General features: G+C 40.5%; 1 protein-coding gene across 3 annotated transcripts in view; it reads left to right on the forward strand.

Annotated features, from left to right (window-relative positions):
* CFAP91 (cilia and flagella associated protein 91) overlaps nt 1-19,654 on the forward strand; it is a 30,364-nt gene that overhangs the window by 7,690 nt on the left and 3,020 nt on the right. For all 3 annotated transcript variants that reach the window (XM_066569449.1, XM_066569438.1, XM_066569457.1), the window contains exons 6-16: nt 491-690; nt 1,381-1,558; nt 1,895-2,052; nt 2,295-2,477; nt 2,630-2,772; nt 8,900-9,013; nt 12,036-12,107; nt 13,395-13,541; nt 16,047-16,268; nt 17,516-17,664; nt 18,848-18,939. In XM_066569449.1, the coding sequence (XP_066425546.1) occupies nt 491-690; nt 1,381-1,558; nt 1,895-2,052; nt 2,295-2,477; nt 2,630-2,772; nt 8,900-9,013; nt 12,036-12,107; nt 13,395-13,541; nt 16,047-16,268; nt 17,516-17,664; nt 18,848-18,939 (1,658 nt within the window). The remainder of the gene's footprint in view (nt 1-490; nt 691-1,380; nt 1,559-1,894; nt 2,053-2,294; nt 2,478-2,629; nt 2,773-8,899; nt 9,014-12,035; nt 12,108-13,394; nt 13,542-16,046; nt 16,269-17,515; nt 17,665-18,847; nt 18,940-19,654) is intronic.

Here is a 19,654-nt window from a genome sequence, read left to right on the forward strand (position 1 = left end):
TCAGTAATGTAGTCTAATGTGATTTTCAGAGAGTATCAAATTTTGAGGTCACATAATAAAATTCACTTCCTGGTAGGGTTAATGGAAATTGCACACGCTTATATCAGAATTAAATATTTATTCTGGAATTGTTGGGAAGAGAAACATGTAAACTAAATTGAAGCAGTCCTACTTCATGTTACTTCAAGAATTTTGTGTCCATTAAATGCAATGCTTTAGAATGGATTGGTAGGGAAGATTTGTATGTAATAATCATGAGAGCTGAAACTAGAAGATTTCTGGATTATTTACTTAAGAAGGGTATTTCAGACTCAGTGTAGCCTCAGTCTGCTTTTACCAAAGATAATGGAGTTAACATCAACGAGAATAATGTTAAGATAAACCAAAACACATTTAAGACTCCTACCTTTGACTGATGTGTTTCTGGTTTGTTTGCTTGGAGGTTTTTTTAATGAATGTGACCAATCTTCCATCTTGCACCTCTTTCTAGGACAGAGTCACGTATCCTGTCAGCTGCAAGGGATGCAGAGGATGCAGGGGACAGCCTGGTCCTCAGCCTCATGTTCCGAACCCTGGGGACACAGACAGATTACAGGGATGGTGAAGCACAGACAGATCCCTATTCCCCTGAATATATAGTCCGCAGTGGCTCAGTCCCTGAAATTCTGACACTTGCTACACTCACTTGGGGTGAGTTGTGAAATTAAGATAAATTAAAATAATCATGTCACCTCTAGCAGGAAGTTCTTTTCTTTTCAATGTCAGGCTATTGCCAGTTTTGGTGGCCTTTTTTTTTGTGTGCATTTGGGGCGATTATTTTGTCTGTTTCTAAAATAAGTATGATATTTCACTACTTAATGGTTCTGGGGCATTTCATGAAGGGTTATGAAGACCATTCAATATAAAAAGGTCATGTTTCACAAATGGGAACTAGGAGCAGTTTTTCCATTTACCCACTGTTCTTCAGCTGCTCTGAGTTTTGAACATCATTACAAAAATACAGTATGAAGACTGCTGCCCCAGAACATACCTGTGATCCTCATCTCCCAGTGTCTCACCTGTAATGATGATGGACATGGCACATGCCAAAGAAAGTCCTCATTCTCAGAAAGTATCTTCCTAGAAAAGCTTTTCTCCCTTTGCAGCCTGCAGTAGAAGAATGAAGTGCCAGTGTTAGTGTGCACTGAACTGTAGCAACTGCAGCTCCTACCACACCTCATACTGTAGAATCTCACTGGTCTTAGAAGTATTTACTTCTGGCTTTTGACAGTTCTGCTTGTGTTTACTACATGGTTCTGTACCCATACAGCCCTTTTTGGTGGTGTCTATTTGTAGGATTTGCCAATCTCTCAAAGAGCTAATGCTTCTTGTCCCTGTAAGGTCGGGGGCTGCCAGCAGGACAAGCTGAGATGGAGATTATTGACCGCATCCGGGAAAAACGTGCTTGGGAAGCAGCCCTGCCACCCATGGACAGTCCCTCAAACATCGCAAAGAGGTTGAAGATGATGGAGGCTATGGAAAGGAAGGAGTGGGCCTATAGAGAAGAGGAAATAGATAAGTAGGAGTCCACTTATGCTCTTTTATTTCTTTTAATTATTTGCTGAGTAGAGGAGGAGCAAGAAGGTTTAGTGGATTGACTGAAGGGTACAACAAGCCTTCTAATTCTGTGAAAATACCCTGAGTTTGGGAAGGGATATTTTTCTTAAATTTAGTCTCCAGGTCTGCTACCACAATATATTTTACCACTGCTTAACTCCCTTTTTAAAATGAAAGACTGAATATGAGAAATGCAATATGAGCTATTTGTAAAGGTATGTAGGATTTGATGGTGACAGCCTTGCACAGAACACTGCAGAGTACACTCGATACTGCCTGACCTTTTCTTTCCTTGCAGGTTGCAGAAGGTTCAAATGGAAGTCTTTAAGAAGCTGCTGCAGAGGCGAGAGGAGAATCGGAATGAGCTGAATGCCATGCGCTTGAACGACCACTGGGAAAATCATCAGAAGGCTAAAGAAGAGAAAATGAGAAAGATTCAGCATGACTGTGCATTGAGTAAGTCTGAAAGACAGGAAGAGAAGGGTATGAGACAGTTTTCAGACAAGCCATTTCCATTTTCACAAGGTTACCATCTATTCAAAATGAAATAGGTTGTATCCACAATATCAATGTGCATGGCCAGCATCTGGTTTGTTATGTTTTTATTTTATCTAGCAAAAGCTCTTGTGAATTTACAAAGACACAGCTTTTATAGAACTATTTGTGTGAACTGTCTCACATTTGTATTTCCTTTTCAGTGCTCAGGAAACTGATAGCTAAGAGGAAGAATTGGATGGGAAAGCTGGAGAGACGAGATATCATCAGAGAGTATAATGACTTTGCATCACAAACATACGCTCCTTTGTCTCGAATTGGTTTTTTCCCAGACAACAATTCTGACTACTATGCGGTAAAAAACTACTATCTTAACACCTTTGCAGGTAAGGCATTTTGGAAACACTTAGTTGTGGGAGGTACTTACTTGAGATATTGCCAAAATTCAAGTTTCCCTCCCCATCACTCCACTACTTAACCATTGTTTGTATTGAAATCCTTGTATATATTATAATCTTTCTTCACATTATAATCTTAGGATTGTGTGAACTGGAAAAATCTGCCCCGCCTTCTATCTTCCCGATCAAGATTAAAGCTCCAAAACCTAAATGCATTATCACTAAGACTGGCTATATTAAAAGGTCAGGAAGACTAGAGGTAGTCCTGGCACAAGTTCACCAGGTATGAAGCTGCATCCAGCAGCATGTCAGTTCCTCTTAGATTTGCACTGCTCATAAATGCAATTGGAAAGATGTGTAAGCTTCTTCCCAATTTTTTGTACTGAATTCTTATTCTGTAAAACAGCTTCTAGGACAGAATGAATCAAACATGCAGACTGTTGCAAGCTTGACCAGTACTGCTCTGATACTCAGCCCATCAGTACTCTCACTCCTGCTTCTGCTCCAATCCTATAGACAACAAGCACAAACAAATCTGTCTTCCTACAGATCAGGTATTTGGATTGGAACATATTATGTCAATTTGAAATTCTCACCCTTTTCTCATTCTCATTGCTCCATTTTATAATACACTACTGGCTATACTGTCAAGCTTCCAATAATTAAAGAATGAGAATCTGGATTAATCTAAAAATTTTGTACATTATTTTAAAAGTACATTTTAAGTACACATTGTAAAAGCATCTGTAGCAAAGCATGATTAAAATGACCCCACTCATAAAATCAGGTCACCATGGTGGATATATATCACTGTTTCTCCCTAAGAACAGCATCTGATTTGCAAACATGCTAATAGCATTTTGCATATCTTAATTTATCACAACTGTTCATGCAGATGAGGTGTCCATATATGCAATTAACCACCAAAGAAAGAAGTGCCTCATTTGCATCTGCAATCACAATATTTGTAAATTACATGTACTTTTAAGTACACTTCTTGTGATGCTGTTGAGGGTTACCTTCATGTAAAATCAGGAATATTCTTGGCTGGCTTCTGTATCTTTGGAAAATAGTGACTCTCATTTGTAAAGTTTGGCAAGTTTCACTTACATTTATATATATATATATACACACACTTCTTTTGTTTTAGTGTAATGCAATAATAATGTCAAAGCAGACAGTAATCTGCTATTGCTAAATTTTAAATTGAAATCTTGGTCTGAAAAATCAATCATATTATCTCAAATTTAAATTCTGCTGGATCTTGTAAAGATGAAGAAATGCATTTCATTATTATCCAGAAAGAAACTTTCCAAAAAAAATCTTGAGTGCTACAGGAATTGTTCAAGAGTAAGGACAAAACTCGTAGTTTTAAAGACATAGAAGTGTTGAAGAAATTTGAGGTTGGGTGGGTATGCATTAAATTCAAGAAGTAATTGTGTAATCTGCATCATCACACGGTTCTCATTGTCAGCAGAATGTTAGTCCAAGCTTTTGGAGCTGAATTCCAGTTACAGCACTTGTATTCTGATGGTTTAAAATACTCCTCATTGTTTGAAAGACTGTGGTGAAGTATCTAAACTGTAGCCACAGAGAAGAAGTGTGAGCAGCCAAATGCTGGCTGCTCACACAATTATGTCTCTTCAAAGAAAAACTGGTGGACAAAGGAAGATGGAATGCAGAACAAATGCAGACAATGCTGCACATTTTCTTTCTTAAATCGGTGTAGATCCCTTGGTCTGCATTGAGTTATAGTAACTGAGAGGCTAACATAAGTAGTACTCATTTCCCCACCACAAAAATGCCAAATGCATATTCTCTTTAAATCACAAACTGTTTCCTCTGCAGACAAAAATTATAAAATAAATCCATTATGCAAAATTTAACTGCTGCTTTTAGATACACAGAAAAAGACACCAGACTGGTTGGTCCAGACAAGCAGAAAGTACTGACACTGTGAAACACCCAGACTGCCTCCACTGTTACATTTAAACAAACTTTCTGTTCAGAGAATCAAGAAATGACTGCCCCAATTATCTCTTGAGCTCTATGCTGCTGTTCCTGGTGACTTCTCCCATCAGAGGCTTTTGTTTCTGAAGTTCAATGGCCATAGCATGTTCTGGCTTAGCCGAGCCTTGCTGACAGGTCCAGCTCAAATGCTGCTGGAGCTGTCAAAAACAGAGCAGTAAAGCATGCAGAGTACTTGAATTAACAGAATTTAGGACAATCCTCCCTGAGAGGAGCTTTCTGACCACTTGGAATAAGCAGTCCCAATTGTGCCAACAAACTTCCCATCACACACAGTAGAAAAGAAGTTTAAAGCAGGTAATTGGGGATCATCTTACAAGGGCACTGTGCTGCTTTGCTTTATCTCTATAGCTGAGTAGCCAGATCAGTTTTCTATTCTAAAGCTGTATTTTAATACTCTCCTAGCACACTTAATCCATAAATTCTCTCCCATAATCCTAGAAATAAAGTGGAATCCTAGAAAATTCAGAGTACATGGAGATCTAGCTCTACAATGAGTTTTTAAATTTTTTCCTGGATTATCTAGAAGCAAGTGACAAATATAGGAGGAATGCTAGATACTGACCTCAGAAGTAATTAGTTTTAATAAAGAAAATTGTCAAGGCTTGCTTCTCTGGCCAAACACAAGGAAAGATGGATGAGTTCTCCTCATTATATTCCTTTTTGTTTGTCATATTGAGGGTATTCCTAAGCTTAATGCTTTTTAGAAGGGATAAGCAATAATCCAAGTAACTACAAAAAGGATCTGTGTCCTCCTAAGAATGAGAGCTGCTTCTTTCAGACATGAAACTAAGCCAAAAGAAGTGATTTTAGAAGTAAACTTATTTTAGGACCATCCTGAAACCTTTTGCAGAAGCATTATGTACATTCAGTAATCATGGCAGAAACAGGAGTGACCCAAAATTTACAGTAACAACAAAAATCTTTATCTTCAGCCAGATCAGTAAAAGGACAGAGAAAGATAGTTCCTAGCCAGCACAACTAACAGTACTTTAAGGAGTGCAGGTGAGCCATTATATAGACAGCCTAGAATGAAAATCCAAGGCATTAAGGACATAACATCCCAATACAAATAACTACTGCAGGGAATAAATGCAGCTAGGTAAGTACATACACCAAGGAGTGGAGGAGGTGGAAGAAGACATCCCAGTGCAGAACAATACATGACTTTAGGCAGACCCTCTATGCTCTGGTGACTCAAGAGGGATGCAGCATCAGGTGGTTTCAAAGTGTTGTATCAAGATGAGGTCAGAACCAGAAACTTCTCTCCTCAGCATTACGTGCAATTCTCACCATGTCTTTTTTCCTTCATCCGGTTGCTGGAAAGAGGTAGAGAAGTAGAGGGGCCAAGAATGTCTCTGGAGAAAATCTCTGCCAACTTCAAAGCATAGGAAAGGCTGTTAAAGCAGTTATTTCTTCAAGAACAGATCTCCACACAGGGTTGGTTGGCTCGTGCTCAGACAGGCTCTGAGAGCTTTTATGTCAGTCTTGATCAGCCGAGATGCAGCAGCCAGGCTGCATTGCTGAGCAGGTTGGCAGCCTGTCCTCAGTGATCCTACCTGAAAGGAGGCTGCAGCCAGGGGGAGGTTGGCCTCTTCTCCCCGGCAACCAGTGACAGGACAAGAGGGCACAGTCTTAAACTGCACCAGGGGAGGTTTAGATTGGAATTAGGAGGAATTTCTTCACAGATTAGACATTGGAATGGGCTGCTCAGGGAAGTGGTGGAGTCATGGTCCCTGGCAGTGTTCAAAGAAAGACTGGACATGAAAAAAAAGACAGACTCAGTGCTATGGTCTACTTGCCATGGTGGTGTTCAGTCATAGGTTCAACTCGATGATCTCAGAGATCTTTTCCAACCTCATTGATTCTGTGATTCTGTAATCCCACAATTTTCATTTGTGAGCAAGGAGGAAGAAGGAGAACCATGACTGTACACCATTTTGTGCTGTACACAAAAATCAAATATACCTAGGATCTTGTGGAATGGAGAGGATCACAGAGGAGATAATGGAGGAATCTAAAGAATGGATTGAATGATTTCTTTGAATGGAGAGTTGCTTCTTAAGCTGTTACCCTGTCAAGAGAAGCTGTCAACAGCTTCTCAGAAGCAGGCTGAGAAGCCAAGGTGTACGGTGAAAAGCATGAGTACCATTTGCTGTTCACTGCATTTGCCAGGAGAATGGAAAAGAGATGACTTTTGTTCTTCCACTGCCCAATCCAGTCAGATCCTACCTTGACTCTGAACCTGCTACCTGAATAAAGGAATGTAGTCTGTATCAGGAAAATTGGAGTTTGATATGTAGACAGTAACATTTGGTGTATGTTGCTCAGAAATGTAGCACTTTTATCTTTTAAAATCAAGTAATTTTGTAGTGATTCTTGAGTCCTGGTGTCTCTGTTTACAAAAATGAGAACTTGATAAGTTGGGCAGAACCAGTTTAGGCAAACCCCCTATATTTTCTTTTTCTTATGTTAAAATCTTAAAATCATTTAAAGCATCAGATTAGAGAAAGCAAATGGTAAGCTTTTTTTTTTTTTTTTTTTACTTAGTAAAGATAGTCAAGCAGGCACTAGATAGTGTTGACATGAAAACATAAAGCCACTTCTAAGAACTGCAGTATATCTCAAATCTGCATTAATAAGGAGTCCCTCTTGTCCAAATTAATCGTAGATTTTTCTGTCTTTAAAAGTTGTTAGTCTGGTTGTATTTTGTTATTCTGGTTAGCAGGAAACATTTTTGGAGGCCACAGTTTTATTAGGAAAATTCTTATGAATGTGAGATTGTACTAATAAACATAGTAGCCATTGTTTTCAAGAGAGTCACAACTTCAGCAGCTTTTTCTTTCTGCTTCCCTTGCCCTGCCATGCAAATCTCCTTATAAATCTCTGTTATAATCTTCATGCTAGGGAGCTCTAAGGTCTTCACATAAAAAACACAGTTCAGAAAATCTCTCAACATTTTTGAGCTATAACCATTTCACATGGCTGAAAAGCAGTTTATAGGCTCTGATTCTTCCATTATTAACACAGACTATTTAAGAGGCTTTCAATAGTAAAGTATTTTATCCCTTCCACCTAGAAACCTCTTTTCTGGAGCAATTCATTATCCTGACCTGAAAAATCAAATCCTACATGCAAGAAGGGTTTTTGTACAATGACTACTGGAGTTTCAAAATTTCATTAATTTCACAATTAAATTCTGTGCAAATGCCATCATTTTCCTGTTACTGGAGAGCTAAATTCAGCATTGAACTTTTTTCTTAAGTTTTTCTTTTGATTTCCCTCCCTGGTGAAATACTGTATTTGAACATTTGAAAGAGAGAGAGTGAAAAAAGGAAAAGGCACACTTTCCCTTGCTGAAATATGATCTTTCAATAATAAGGCTAAAGAGCCAACCATACAGTAGTAGGATTATAGTTTTGAAGGAGCTTTAAATGGATATACTCCCTTGCCTTTCTGTGCAAGCCAAAGTGTCATGTCCTGCAGCAGGCAAGCATTGTCATGCAGTTGGAAATGCTTATCTGAATATCCAGTTCTAAGGGGCTGGTGTGGGAAATTGGCAGGACTTGGGCTTTTTAAACAGTTTGAAAAGGTCTTGAAAGAGCTGAGCATGTGGTAGCACTTCCACTCTAGTCTGCTGACAAAGTGTGGCATCTGCTGCAAGCAAGATAAACCCACACTTAATGGGCTTTTGCATTTTCTTGGTAGAAGGAAGTTTTCGGACAAGACAGTTTCTCTTTTGCCCCCAGTCCACCTGTGCAGTTGCTGTGGGTTCCATGGGGCTGCTGGGCAGTTGTAAATGAGGAGATCAGAAATCCAAAACATATTTTGCTAGGAAGGGGTCATTTGGTTCAATCTTGTGCAGTAATATCTTATCATACAAAGACATTTCCCTGTCACAGAACAGTGACAATACCCTCTTCAAGTGACCCCTTCATAAAACCTCCCAAATGCACAACATTTCTAAACCACATTTCTAAACTCTAAACCACAGCAAAAAGCATTACCTATCATTAAAGGAAAAGAGTTATAGCATTCCTAGAAAATTAATTATTTGAGAATTAGAGGTGAAGTTCATACCCATTTTAGATTAATTTTAGGTGACACACGAGTGCTGATGACTTATTGGTAAATACAGTAAAATAACTCCTGCTTCCTTCTTACATATGATGTTTGACATTCCTTTCAATGTCTTCTGACCAACCAATAACCTCATCTACTGACTATGGTCAGTTTTACAGTTGATCTACAGGAAGAAATAGAAGCCACAAGCCTGCAAAGCTTTCAGCTCCCTGTAGTCAGTGTAGTCAGCATCTAGAGGACTGGCCTTGTTATGTTGTTCTATCTACCCACATTCATATTAAATTGGATGTCTTTTGCAGGCACTTCTGGAGAAGAAAAAAGCCAAGGAGCCAAAGAAGCCTCCCCCTGTCTGTGAAAAAGTAGAAAGCCCTGTTCCTAAACCACCCACTCTAATCCTGGAAAAACCATCAATTGTAAGTGAGCTGGTTTTAGCACTTTTTTCCCTTTTGATCCCTGGTTGTTTCCTACACAGTTGTTAAAGGAATGCCCAGGGAATGAAAGAAGGGAGTTTTATCTTTTTTGTGTGCATCCGTGTTAAAAATAGCCATCATTGTTTTTTAAGACTCTCTTGGTCTCTATTCTATAAGGATACTGGCAGCCAAAGATTTGAAAATAATTTACAGTATCTATTGGCCAAATCCTGAAGTAAACTTTATTTTAAAAAGACAAAAATAAATACTGTAAAATTAGTAGACATGTTATTTCCTTGTTCTTGGGGGACAAAAAGTTATCATCATCATCTTCATCATCATTATTATTGTCATTATTATTCAGTAGTTTCCAACCTTCTGATCTGACAACACTATCATAATCCAGTGAGGCAATTAAGTTTAGACTTACTGAAGTCAGAGAGCTATTGGCTGCTTAGCACTGAGCGTGCACTTCATTAATTTTCTGGAGTGAAGCTCTAGTCATCATGCAGGATGCAGTGTTTGATGAACATGCACTAGTTCACAGATAATGATTCTCCTGCAGAGACTGAAACAGCAGTAATGATGTGTCATGGGGGCTGTGATATGCTGTAGGAAAAAATTACTTTTTAGGGGAGCTGCAACTTCCTTTCCTTTGTTAAAGTAACATACTTAAGAGCTGGTTGCCCCAGTGGACTGTTTTGTCTTCTTACTAACACCATTTTCATGATGTACTAAGGATCAGACAGAATTACTATTTAAACTTGTGAATTTAAGAGTCACACAACCATGAAAGTGAAGAGAGAAAGTCTTATTAAATCATCCATGCTGCTGTGTTCCTTTGTGCAGTATGATATTCTATGTTTTATGCAGTCTATTTTAAGATGACTGGAACAAGAATTTTTTATCTCCTTGGGGAGAGCTTTTCACAGCTTTACCAACTTCTAAGCATTAGATACTGTATTGCAGTGGTGGGTTTACACTGTTTAGGCTTACCAGTTTGGCAGATTTTTAAGTACTTTGAGGTAACATGTAAAGAAATCAGAAACATTTTTCTACCACTTTTAGTCATTCTTGAGTGTGGTCACAGATTATGGTTGGGTAGTTTTTTTTTAATTCAAATACAATAGAATTCCATCTTCATGAATTTTGTCAACATTTGGTTTATTTTCAAGAATTTTTATGTGTGAACACATAAAAGATGGAGCTCTCCAGTGAAGCTCCATCTGTAAAATCAGGCCACTTGAGCCACTGAAGAGCAGCACTAACATCTCCTGCCTTGCCAAATCCAAGTAAGGTTTCTCCTACCAGGTGGCTGTGAGGAGCACTACAAACAAGGCTCTTCTGTGTTGTTAATGTTTCTCCTCCTGCCACACACCCATACAAGTACCAACTGCTAAATGCTTCCCACTGGAACTGAGGATCTCGGAAAGAAACTGTGCCAGGATGAAGTGGAGAGAATGGAGGCTGCAAGCATCCACAGCTTCTCTCCCCTGGTCATTTCTAATGGACTTACTAGCCACAACAAGCTCACAGAGCACCTCTGAATTCCTTCATTACTTTAAAACTTTCTTCCAGCCTCCTCTAGTTTGCAACCATCTCATAGATTCTTCTATATCCTTATTTTTTCTTTTTTTTTCTGCAGGGCATGATAGGCTTTTCATCTCCCCTCATTCTTTCCTGCTGGCCTGTAGCAGGCAGATGGACAAGCTGATGATTATACTTGCTAAGCCATCCTTTGCAGCATTCAAAAACAGAAGTACAGAAAAATGCTCCTCATAAAAATCCAAACCTAATCTTAGTTAGTATCACACCAAGGAGTTTGGCTTACCAGTATGTGTGCCATCACCATCTCCAAAACTGTCCTGAAGGGATTTCACACTGTAGCCAGGTGATGTGGTAGAGTTTAGCTCTCTAGGACTTGGAAATTCATTCCTTCTTTCCAGAGAAGAAGAACATACCAAATCACAAGTCCTCTCGCTAGTTCTGCTTTCCTCCTCCTGAGTGCTGGTGTGGAAAGGCAGGAATGCTTCCTTTTGCATTTGGAAAACTTAATCTTCAACACCTAAGAAAAAACAGATAACTAAGAGTCAAGCCCACACAACTTCTCTCATCCCACACTCTTCCCTGTTTTTCCAGCACTTCTTAAATACCACATGTCAATGCAGACCTCATAGGTTCTTTATTAAAAAAAAATGCTTCCAGTTCTAAGATTTCTTTTTATTTTTCCCAGGCGCCCAATGAACTTTTTCCTTTTCCCACTGTCAACTCCACTAGAAAACCCCTCACCTAGAAAAAGTGCTGCCATCTGTGCTTTGTCTACTTCCTCTATTAAAAATAAGCCCCTTTTTTTTACCTTCAGTGGTCATGTTCCCCTTCCCACCATGCTCCATCATTCTTCCAAGTTGTTATCAATCACACAACACTAGGCCGGGAAAGCTCTTAAAGAGACAAATCACAATGGACTGTGGCTAATTTTGCTTCCAAATTATCACTTTCTGAGTCTTAAATTTACTGAGTTACTCTGATAAATATCACCACTGGAATAAATATCAAAAGAAAAATTGTAAATGTTCCCTTTTAATTTAAAACCCTTTTTTATGGTTAACAGCTCTCTTGGACATATTCTGTCCTCTTAGTGTCTTGACTTGTTAAATTAATGTAGCTGATGCTTTTTTTGCAAACTTAGATTCAGTCAAGCTACAAATAGTACTTAAAATGCATACAGTAATTTTCTCCATCAACATCTCCTTATCATTAGGTTCTCATCTCTAAAGACCCTCTAAAATTTCAAATAGAATCTAATTATACAATCTTTCTTCTCCATCCCTTGTAAAACATGAAAGTACATGTTATTCTGACTCACCTTCCTTTCCCTGGAAATTAAAAGAATGGTGTTCAGAAACAACAAAGGAAAGACAGGATATGAGTTAGACTGTTTAACAGTTAGACAGATAATCTACAGAAATCCCAGTCTCCAAAGAAATAGCTGATTATTTAGTGGATATTTGTCATGTTTTGGCAGGAGGAAGAGGAAATAGACCTGGCAGTGATCTGTCTGCAGAAGTTGCTCCGAGGCAGGGCTCTTCAGAACATGGTATTGTGTCTTCTTGTTTATGTCAGTCTTCAGAATGATGGTGGGAATGACTGATTGCAAAGGGTGTTTGCAATCTTTCTTCCACAGCACTAAGCAGGGTTAGTGAGGCTCTTCACAGCAGAGTTACTCAAATGGCAAATTCTAGACTGGATCTGGACCATGAGTACATTCTGCCATGATTATGCCAAGGTTCTAGGCACAAGAAACCTCCCACTTCCCAGCAGGGCATCTTTCTGGTTTCCACTGGTGGTGAGCTGGACCCCAGATGAGGAGCAACTGAAGCCTACCACTGTGATGTGTAGGACACATCATTCTGCTTTCAGGGGAGCAGAAGGGGGTCTAACTAAAAATTAATTCAGTAGCCATGCCTTGTGGGCTTTATATTAAGCAAGTCTGTCACTTGTGATCAGACCAGTCCTGAAGGTTTGTTTTTGTGTCCCCAAAAAGTACAGTTGATGCTATCTCTTAAAGTAACTATTTAATGTTTTTTAGTGTTGTCATGCAGGACCCTGAGCTTTAGCAAACAATACAGTATTGTGGAAGTGGCTAGAGGTGGAATATAGAGTTCCCAAGTGTTCTCCAGTTGTGTGATGATCTGTGAGAAGGATGGTTGAGGCCACTGAAGGATTATTGACTTTCAGACCATGAAATGTCCCACCATTTTAGGAATCTTCTTCCAGCTACTGCTGGATCAGAAATACATTACTGAGTTGGAGAATGACTAAGCAGGGTTGAGTGATCTTTTGTTGCTTTTGGAAGTCCAGTTGGAAGAGAGTGGGATTGAGAGTAAAACAGTGTCAGGGTGGGCTGGGCCACATAACCCCATAACAGGGATAGCAGCAGTTTCAGTAACCTCCCCACCAGTTCATGGCTTTGGGCTGTTGCTGGGCTCTCTCAAAATGAAGGTCAGAGCACATGAGGTGTTGAAACACTGTAAAGCTTTGACATTGAGGCTGATATAACAGGGTATGCAGAAGACTATTACCCTTTTGACATAGGTTGTTGTTCCCTGGAAATTAGAACATTCCAGTGGTTTGAGTTTGGGTAAAGCCAAACAGAATAATAATAATAAAAAAAAAAAAACTAAAATAAAAAAAAATTTTAAAAAGTAGCAGCTTTACCTGACAGCTGTAGGGTTTGCCTAAATGCAACCACAAATTTGTTATAGAGAGGTCTTGGTAACAGCTGACCTTGCAACTTTGAGAAGAAGGATGTGTGTTACTGGCAAAAACATGTTGCTCTATATTCTCCATTTGATATGCTCAGTGGTTCACCTTTATTTTAAAGATATTTGAAGGGAAGGAGAGGCACCTGGATCTGATCCAAGAGCTGCGCACCACTCACGCACTCCAGGAGGATGGACAGCTGCTCTTGAAGGCACAGAAGCAAATGACGCTGTCCTTACAGCGACAGCATGACTCACAAATGAAGCAGGTTTGCTTGCATAGATGGGAAGGTTGATTCCCAGCTCTGTCCTGACCAGACACTCTGTGCTTGCAGTACCACAACACTCTCACATTTAATTTTTTATGTTTTCTATTATCCACAGCACAGAAGGCATCCCAATAGCAATAAAGCTCTCGTAGCACAGGCCAAGCACTGAATGCCTGAGGGGCTAAAATTGCTCTCTCACTGCTCTGGAGGCTCTGGGGAATCTCAGAAACAGACTGAGGCACCCTGACCACAGCTGCTATGCAGCCTGTGTTTGCTTTGTTTGCAGACAGAGCACTTATTTATATTTACAGGGCTTGGAACAAACAGCAGTGTCAGATGACCCTCAGTTTTCCCACATTTCAATCTGTTTGACGGGTACTATGACCTGGTATCACACTACGTACTTGTCACTCACATCTGTTGGATGTTTTCCTGAGTGTTTGTTACTGCTCTGTCACTTTCCTGTCCCTTTTCTGGCTTGGCACCCTCTCAGGCTCCTCCTCACACATAAAACCTCACAAAGGCAGCCAAAGCCAACTTATTTTGTAAATCCTGCTGGGCTCAAGACTTCTAGAACCTTAGCAATGGTGACACATTCAGGTACCTGCCGCTGTATGCAGAGCAAAGAAATTTTGGGCTCCATTCTCTGCCAAAGATCTAGTGAGAGCCAGGGATGCAAATTCCCATCCTGTTTCCTTACAGTGCCACAACCTTCCAGAGGAAAGTGAATGAAATGACAGATGCTGGTCAGGAGTGAGTCATAAAGAAATTTTGCCCAGAGTTTACTACAATTCAGAGAATGCAGTATCTATCACATCCCTGCAAGTTTTCTTGTAATTTTTACTACTCTGCTGTTTTTTCAATGACCAGCTGTGAGGCAATTTGGCAGCTTCCATTTTACAATAACAGCATGCACTGGCAAGTTGACCTGGTGGAGATGAAGCCAGACCACTGTTTCCTGCTGGTTGGGCAGCAACAAAATTTCCCCTTAGATCCCGGTAAAAATTGAACCAGGTGATTGAGTTTTGTCATTTACCATTTAGCATTTCCAGATACTCCCTCATGCACAGGAAGTCCAGGTGTGGAATGCAGGAATGCAGACTATTTCTACTGAGGAATTAAGAGAAAAATAAAAGCCTTAGGTATTAGAAATTTGCAGTGCTCCATTTCTTCTGGAAGCCCAGGTGAGAGTGAATGAGAAATCAGTTCAAACACCATAATGACATTCTTAGAGAAGGAGGGCGAGCTAATGGTAAAGACACTGACCTCTGATCTCGGAATTTCCCTTTTGGAGTGTCACTATCCCCCTCTGCTGGTATCGGCCTCCTCTCACTTTTTTTTTAACTGTCTCTGTAGGTTCACAGTCCAGGGCTCAGGTTTTCAAACATTGTGAACTTCTAAACTCTCTGGAATGCATGTGCAGTAGTTTTCTATGTGTGTGGCTATTTCAGCAAGTCACTGATGACTCTCAGTTCTATAGGGTTTGGTGGTCACAGGTTTTTTCACATTTTTGACCATTTCAGTGTAAAATAAATGCTTCCTGCCTAAAGAGGATGGAAACTCCACATAAAACAGTCAAAGATAAGGAGCTGAAAATTTTGGACTCATATATAACAAAAATCTAACACAAGAGTGTTCCTGAGTTGTTTTCCTCCATTTTACACCAGTTTTATATACAGCACCTGGAGCAATGAAGAGGAGGGAGCACTTTAGTTCCATGCTATCCCTCCCTGTGGGGTGGTGCAGTTACTGCATCACCATCTTCCATCTGAAACACCTGTGGGCTAAGTGCTGTCACTTCTAGATCTGTGCAACATTGACAATCTCACTTCCTTTGAAGCACTGCCTGGGCAAATGGCACAGCTGTATAGCAAAGCTGATTTATTATTACTTGTCTGGGATATTTCAGCTCCACTTCAACTTTTATGTTTAGGTCTATTCTGTAATTGCCTGTTTATTTCAACAGAACACAGCATTCCAGCCAGTTTTAGACATTCCCTCCTGCCAAGGCCTGTGGCTTCAGAGTCCATTCTGGAGATAATGAACTGCCCATAGATCTTGTCTGTTTCTGTAGTGCAATCACACATACCCAGCCCATAGAACAGGATGTGCCTGGAACAAGGAGTGAATGGCACAGTAATGCTGAACACCTGGAATCTTGTCTCAACTCTGTCACAGACTTTCTGATTTTCCATTACCCGGAATTTTGAGGACTCATTTGCACTTCTGCAAACTTCATATAATTACTGTCAATTTGAATTTGTCAGCAGTTAGTAACTTGTACAGTTTTAGGTTCAATGCCTGAAGCTGCAGGTACTCATGGTTGCACTGTGTAGAAACCAGTCAGGGCATGTAGCACATGAAGAGTGCCAGACTCCTGGGACTGTCCCGTGGCTGGTCTGAGTGGATGCTGCAGAGCTGTCTCACATGCCTGTGGTAGTCCTGGGACTTTGTACAACATTCCTGAGGTTTGTAACACAATTCTTTGCATTTTTCTTTTGAAAGCTGTCAGCACTGGAAAGAGACTTGGCCACAGTAGAAGGAAGGGCACTGGCGAACATGCTTGATTTTCTGGCCAAAGAGCTGGTGAGGCTGCAAGAAGAGCAGAAGATCCATGCTCTGCTCATGCTGGCTGAGAGACAGAGGAGGATGCGGGAAGCCGAGGAGAGCGGACGGCGGCAGCTGGAGGAGAGCCGGCGGCACGAGGAAGATGAGCTTTTCAGACAGGCAAGAGAGGGACACCGCTGGGACTGGAGGCAGTCTGTAGGAGCTGCCTCCTTGTGGGAAGGTCCAGATGGATGGGAGCTGCTTCAGCGCTGTCTTTGGTGATGGCTAGTTCTGAAATTGAGGGGGAAAGCTTAGTGAAGAGAGGGTGAACCCTTCCTGAGAGAGTCATGCCCATTAAACTGAGGATGATCTGAATACCCCTACAGACAGTCCTGTTAGGTCTCTCATGAATGGGTGTAGGTTTCTAAATTTCTCCAGTAAACACCTATGGAGAACAGATGTACCTAGATCATCTCTAGGGATAACGTTTTGTCAGCACTTGTTCTGCCCAGCAGAACTGGTATGTGCTTTGCCAGGAAGGATGCCTTTAAGCAAGGGTTTGGAAAGATTTTGCTCCTCCCTGCCTCAGCCAAAGTGGACTGCAAATAACAAGAGATAAAACACTTACTTTGAAGTAACAATAATAAATAAAATAACCTTGAAATCAAGAAAAAAAATACTGATTTACCATATTCCATAACTATTCTATAGTCCTGTTCCTACTTCCTAGCTTTTGACTGCATGAAGCATATTTCTTCTCGTTGAAAGACATGAGTGGGAGTCTAATTGACTAAACCAATAATTTTCAAACCTTGTGGGAGGTGGTTAATACCAAAAGGGTCTGGCACCATGTTTATTTTTTTTTTTTAATTTTAGCTTCTCATCTTTTATGTATTTCTGAGTGGTAAGCAGGTAAGGCCAAGGTGCCATAGGCTTATGCCCTGCAGATTAGCAGATGGAAAACACCCGTTTCTAGAATCTCAGCTCTACAACCATTATAAAGAAACCTATAATTTTATCTTGGTTTTTGACTAGCTTGATGGAATTTTCTCCTTCAGGGTTTGCTTGAATGAAAACTGATTTATTTACTGAAGTCAATCTCCATGATTATTACTGGGCAATTGTTGCTCAGGGGACCATGAGAACAGAGGGAGCAACTGCCATTGCATTCACAGGACTAACCTGCTGCACCAGAATTGGATCTGTGAATTGGTTTTCTTTCACCTGCACTTGTTCAATCAGTTCTCAGAAAGAATTACTAGATAATAAATTTTCACAGAAAGCATCTCTGAAAAAAAATCTCAGGTTGGCCTGCCCAAAACAAAGAGTCTTGTGAAAATCTGTTGTTCACGCTTCTTTGGAAATCTTCCACTATGTTCCTGGCACAGCAATAGGCAGAGGAACAATATCTTGGTGTTTTGTTCTAGGTGGTGGATGTTCAGGACAGAACTATTGACACCTACTTGGAAGATGTTATCCTGAGTAGCATGGAGAGGACAGCTGAAGAGCAAGCCAGGGAAGAGGTTCAGAAAAAGGCTGTAGAAATCAATGACATTGCTTACGAAGTGGAGAGTCGGTAGGTTATTAAACAGCACGTGAGGGGCTGTTCACAGCAGCTTAGAACCTGCCTGACCATGTGCATCTGTGGCTGTGTGCATCACCCAAGCCATGGGAAGGGCAGAGCTGTGCTGTTCGTGGTCACTTCATTAGTGTGGCTGCTGTATGGCAACCACGCTGCTCCTATCTGCTACACACATATAAATCCATCAGAGCTTTATTTCCATACAGTGTGTGCCAGGTTCCCTTTGCAAATCACTTGTGTGATCTGTGAATCACCCTTTTTAGATTTCTCCACACCAGTATGAGGCTGTGACTGAGCTTTAAGTGAATCTGGGAACTGCCTAAAGCAATACCCATTCATACCGATCTTTTCATTTATTTACACTGCTACAGAAAATCCATTTGAAAGAGATCCTAAAAGATACAGCTATATACAGCCTTTCATTCTGGGGTGGCTGTTCTTTAAGGAACTGCCAATTTCCATGGAGGTCACTCATATTGCTGGCTGCCTGACAAGGCTCTTTGAGTAAAGTAAGTTGTTGAGAACACCCCAGTCTGTGTTTGGCTGGGGCATCAGCAGTGAATGCTTCTTAGGACCTGCCAAACCCCCAGTTCAGTATCTATGCTCTGTTTTTGGTATTGAGCCATAAAAATCCCAATGACACAGTGACTCTCCTATGGCAGAGCAGCTGTGTATTTTGTATCTAGATGAATACAAGCAGAACGTTGGAATCCTTGGGGGAATGAAGCGTAGATAATGCATGCAGCCCCTGAGCCAGCTGGGAACCCACCAAACACTGGCATGGAAAAGAGCACAGGGCCAGCCAAGTGCAGAGTCACAAAAGGGAAGAATTTAGCAAACTCAGCAATGGACCGAAGACTAAATGGACAAAGACACAAACCCTCAGTGGTATCTGTGTGCCTAATTCAGTTTGTCATCAGAGGGAACTGAGCTTCCAAGTACCTTTGAGGATAAGGAATGTTAGGGGCTCCTGCTTTCCAGTGCACTGTGAACACACTGGCAGTGCAAAGGGGAACAGTCACACTGTCACCTATTTGTAGGATAAAGAGAGACCCCACTGACAATTGCTACCATGACAATACCCTTGGAAAGAGTATTTACAAGGGAGACCTGTTTTTGCAGAGTTGGTCTGGAGAGAAAATTAAAATACTAATACCACTGTGCATCTGTCCTGTAGTCGAACTCGCCTACAGTCAGAAGAGATTGTAGCAGAGCTGGTTTATAATTTCCTGATCCCCGAAGCTGAGAAAAACTTTATGAGAGAAAGAGGTAAGGAGTCCAGTAACTTTATTTTCTTTGTGAACTGGTTCACTTTCCTTATTCTAGCTCCCTGAAAGAAATGATGCAGCCAAGAGTTGTCTCAGTCCCCTGAGATTCCTGTTTGGCACTCTGCAGGTAGAAAGTTAAGCTCTTTCACCCTTTTTTCTCCCTGAGCTTTCACCCTTTTTTCTTACGAGCTTTAGTCTTTTTAAATGGTAACTGAAATTCAGACCTGCTGTAAGATCTGGCCTGTGCTTTTGAAAGTTTGGATCAAATAATCCTTGAGGTACCTTCCAACCAGGCTTGCTATGATAAATTCAGTGTATCTGCAACAATAAAACTGCCTGAAAAGAAGCAGCCCATTGCACATTCAGAAACAAACTGGTAAAAATCCTTAAGTAGCACAGCTGTGAATTGTGTTATTATATGGCAATTTCTAAAACTGCAGAAGACTTTAACAAGCAAATTACTTAACTATATGTCATATATGGGAGGAAGGTTTTACACTTTCCTATGCTTCCCTTTCCTCCCCAGTGGGCCAAGAGCAAGAGGTAAAGTTCTAAGGTTGGCTGTAGTGGCATCATGTTGTTAGGAGATAACCTTGCAGTTGTAAAGGATGTTTCTGTTTAACAAAAATGGAATGGCATCTGTCAAAATACAGAGGGGGAATAATGTGTATTACAATAAATAATGTCATGAGTAAGTGGCTGTTCCTAACTGGGAT

This window comes from Molothrus aeneus, chromosome 2 (genome assembly GCF_037042795.1).
Source record: "Molothrus aeneus isolate 106 chromosome 2, BPBGC_Maene_1.0, whole genome shotgun sequence".
Lineage (NCBI taxonomy): Eukaryota > Metazoa > Chordata > Aves > Passeriformes > Icteridae > Molothrus > Molothrus aeneus.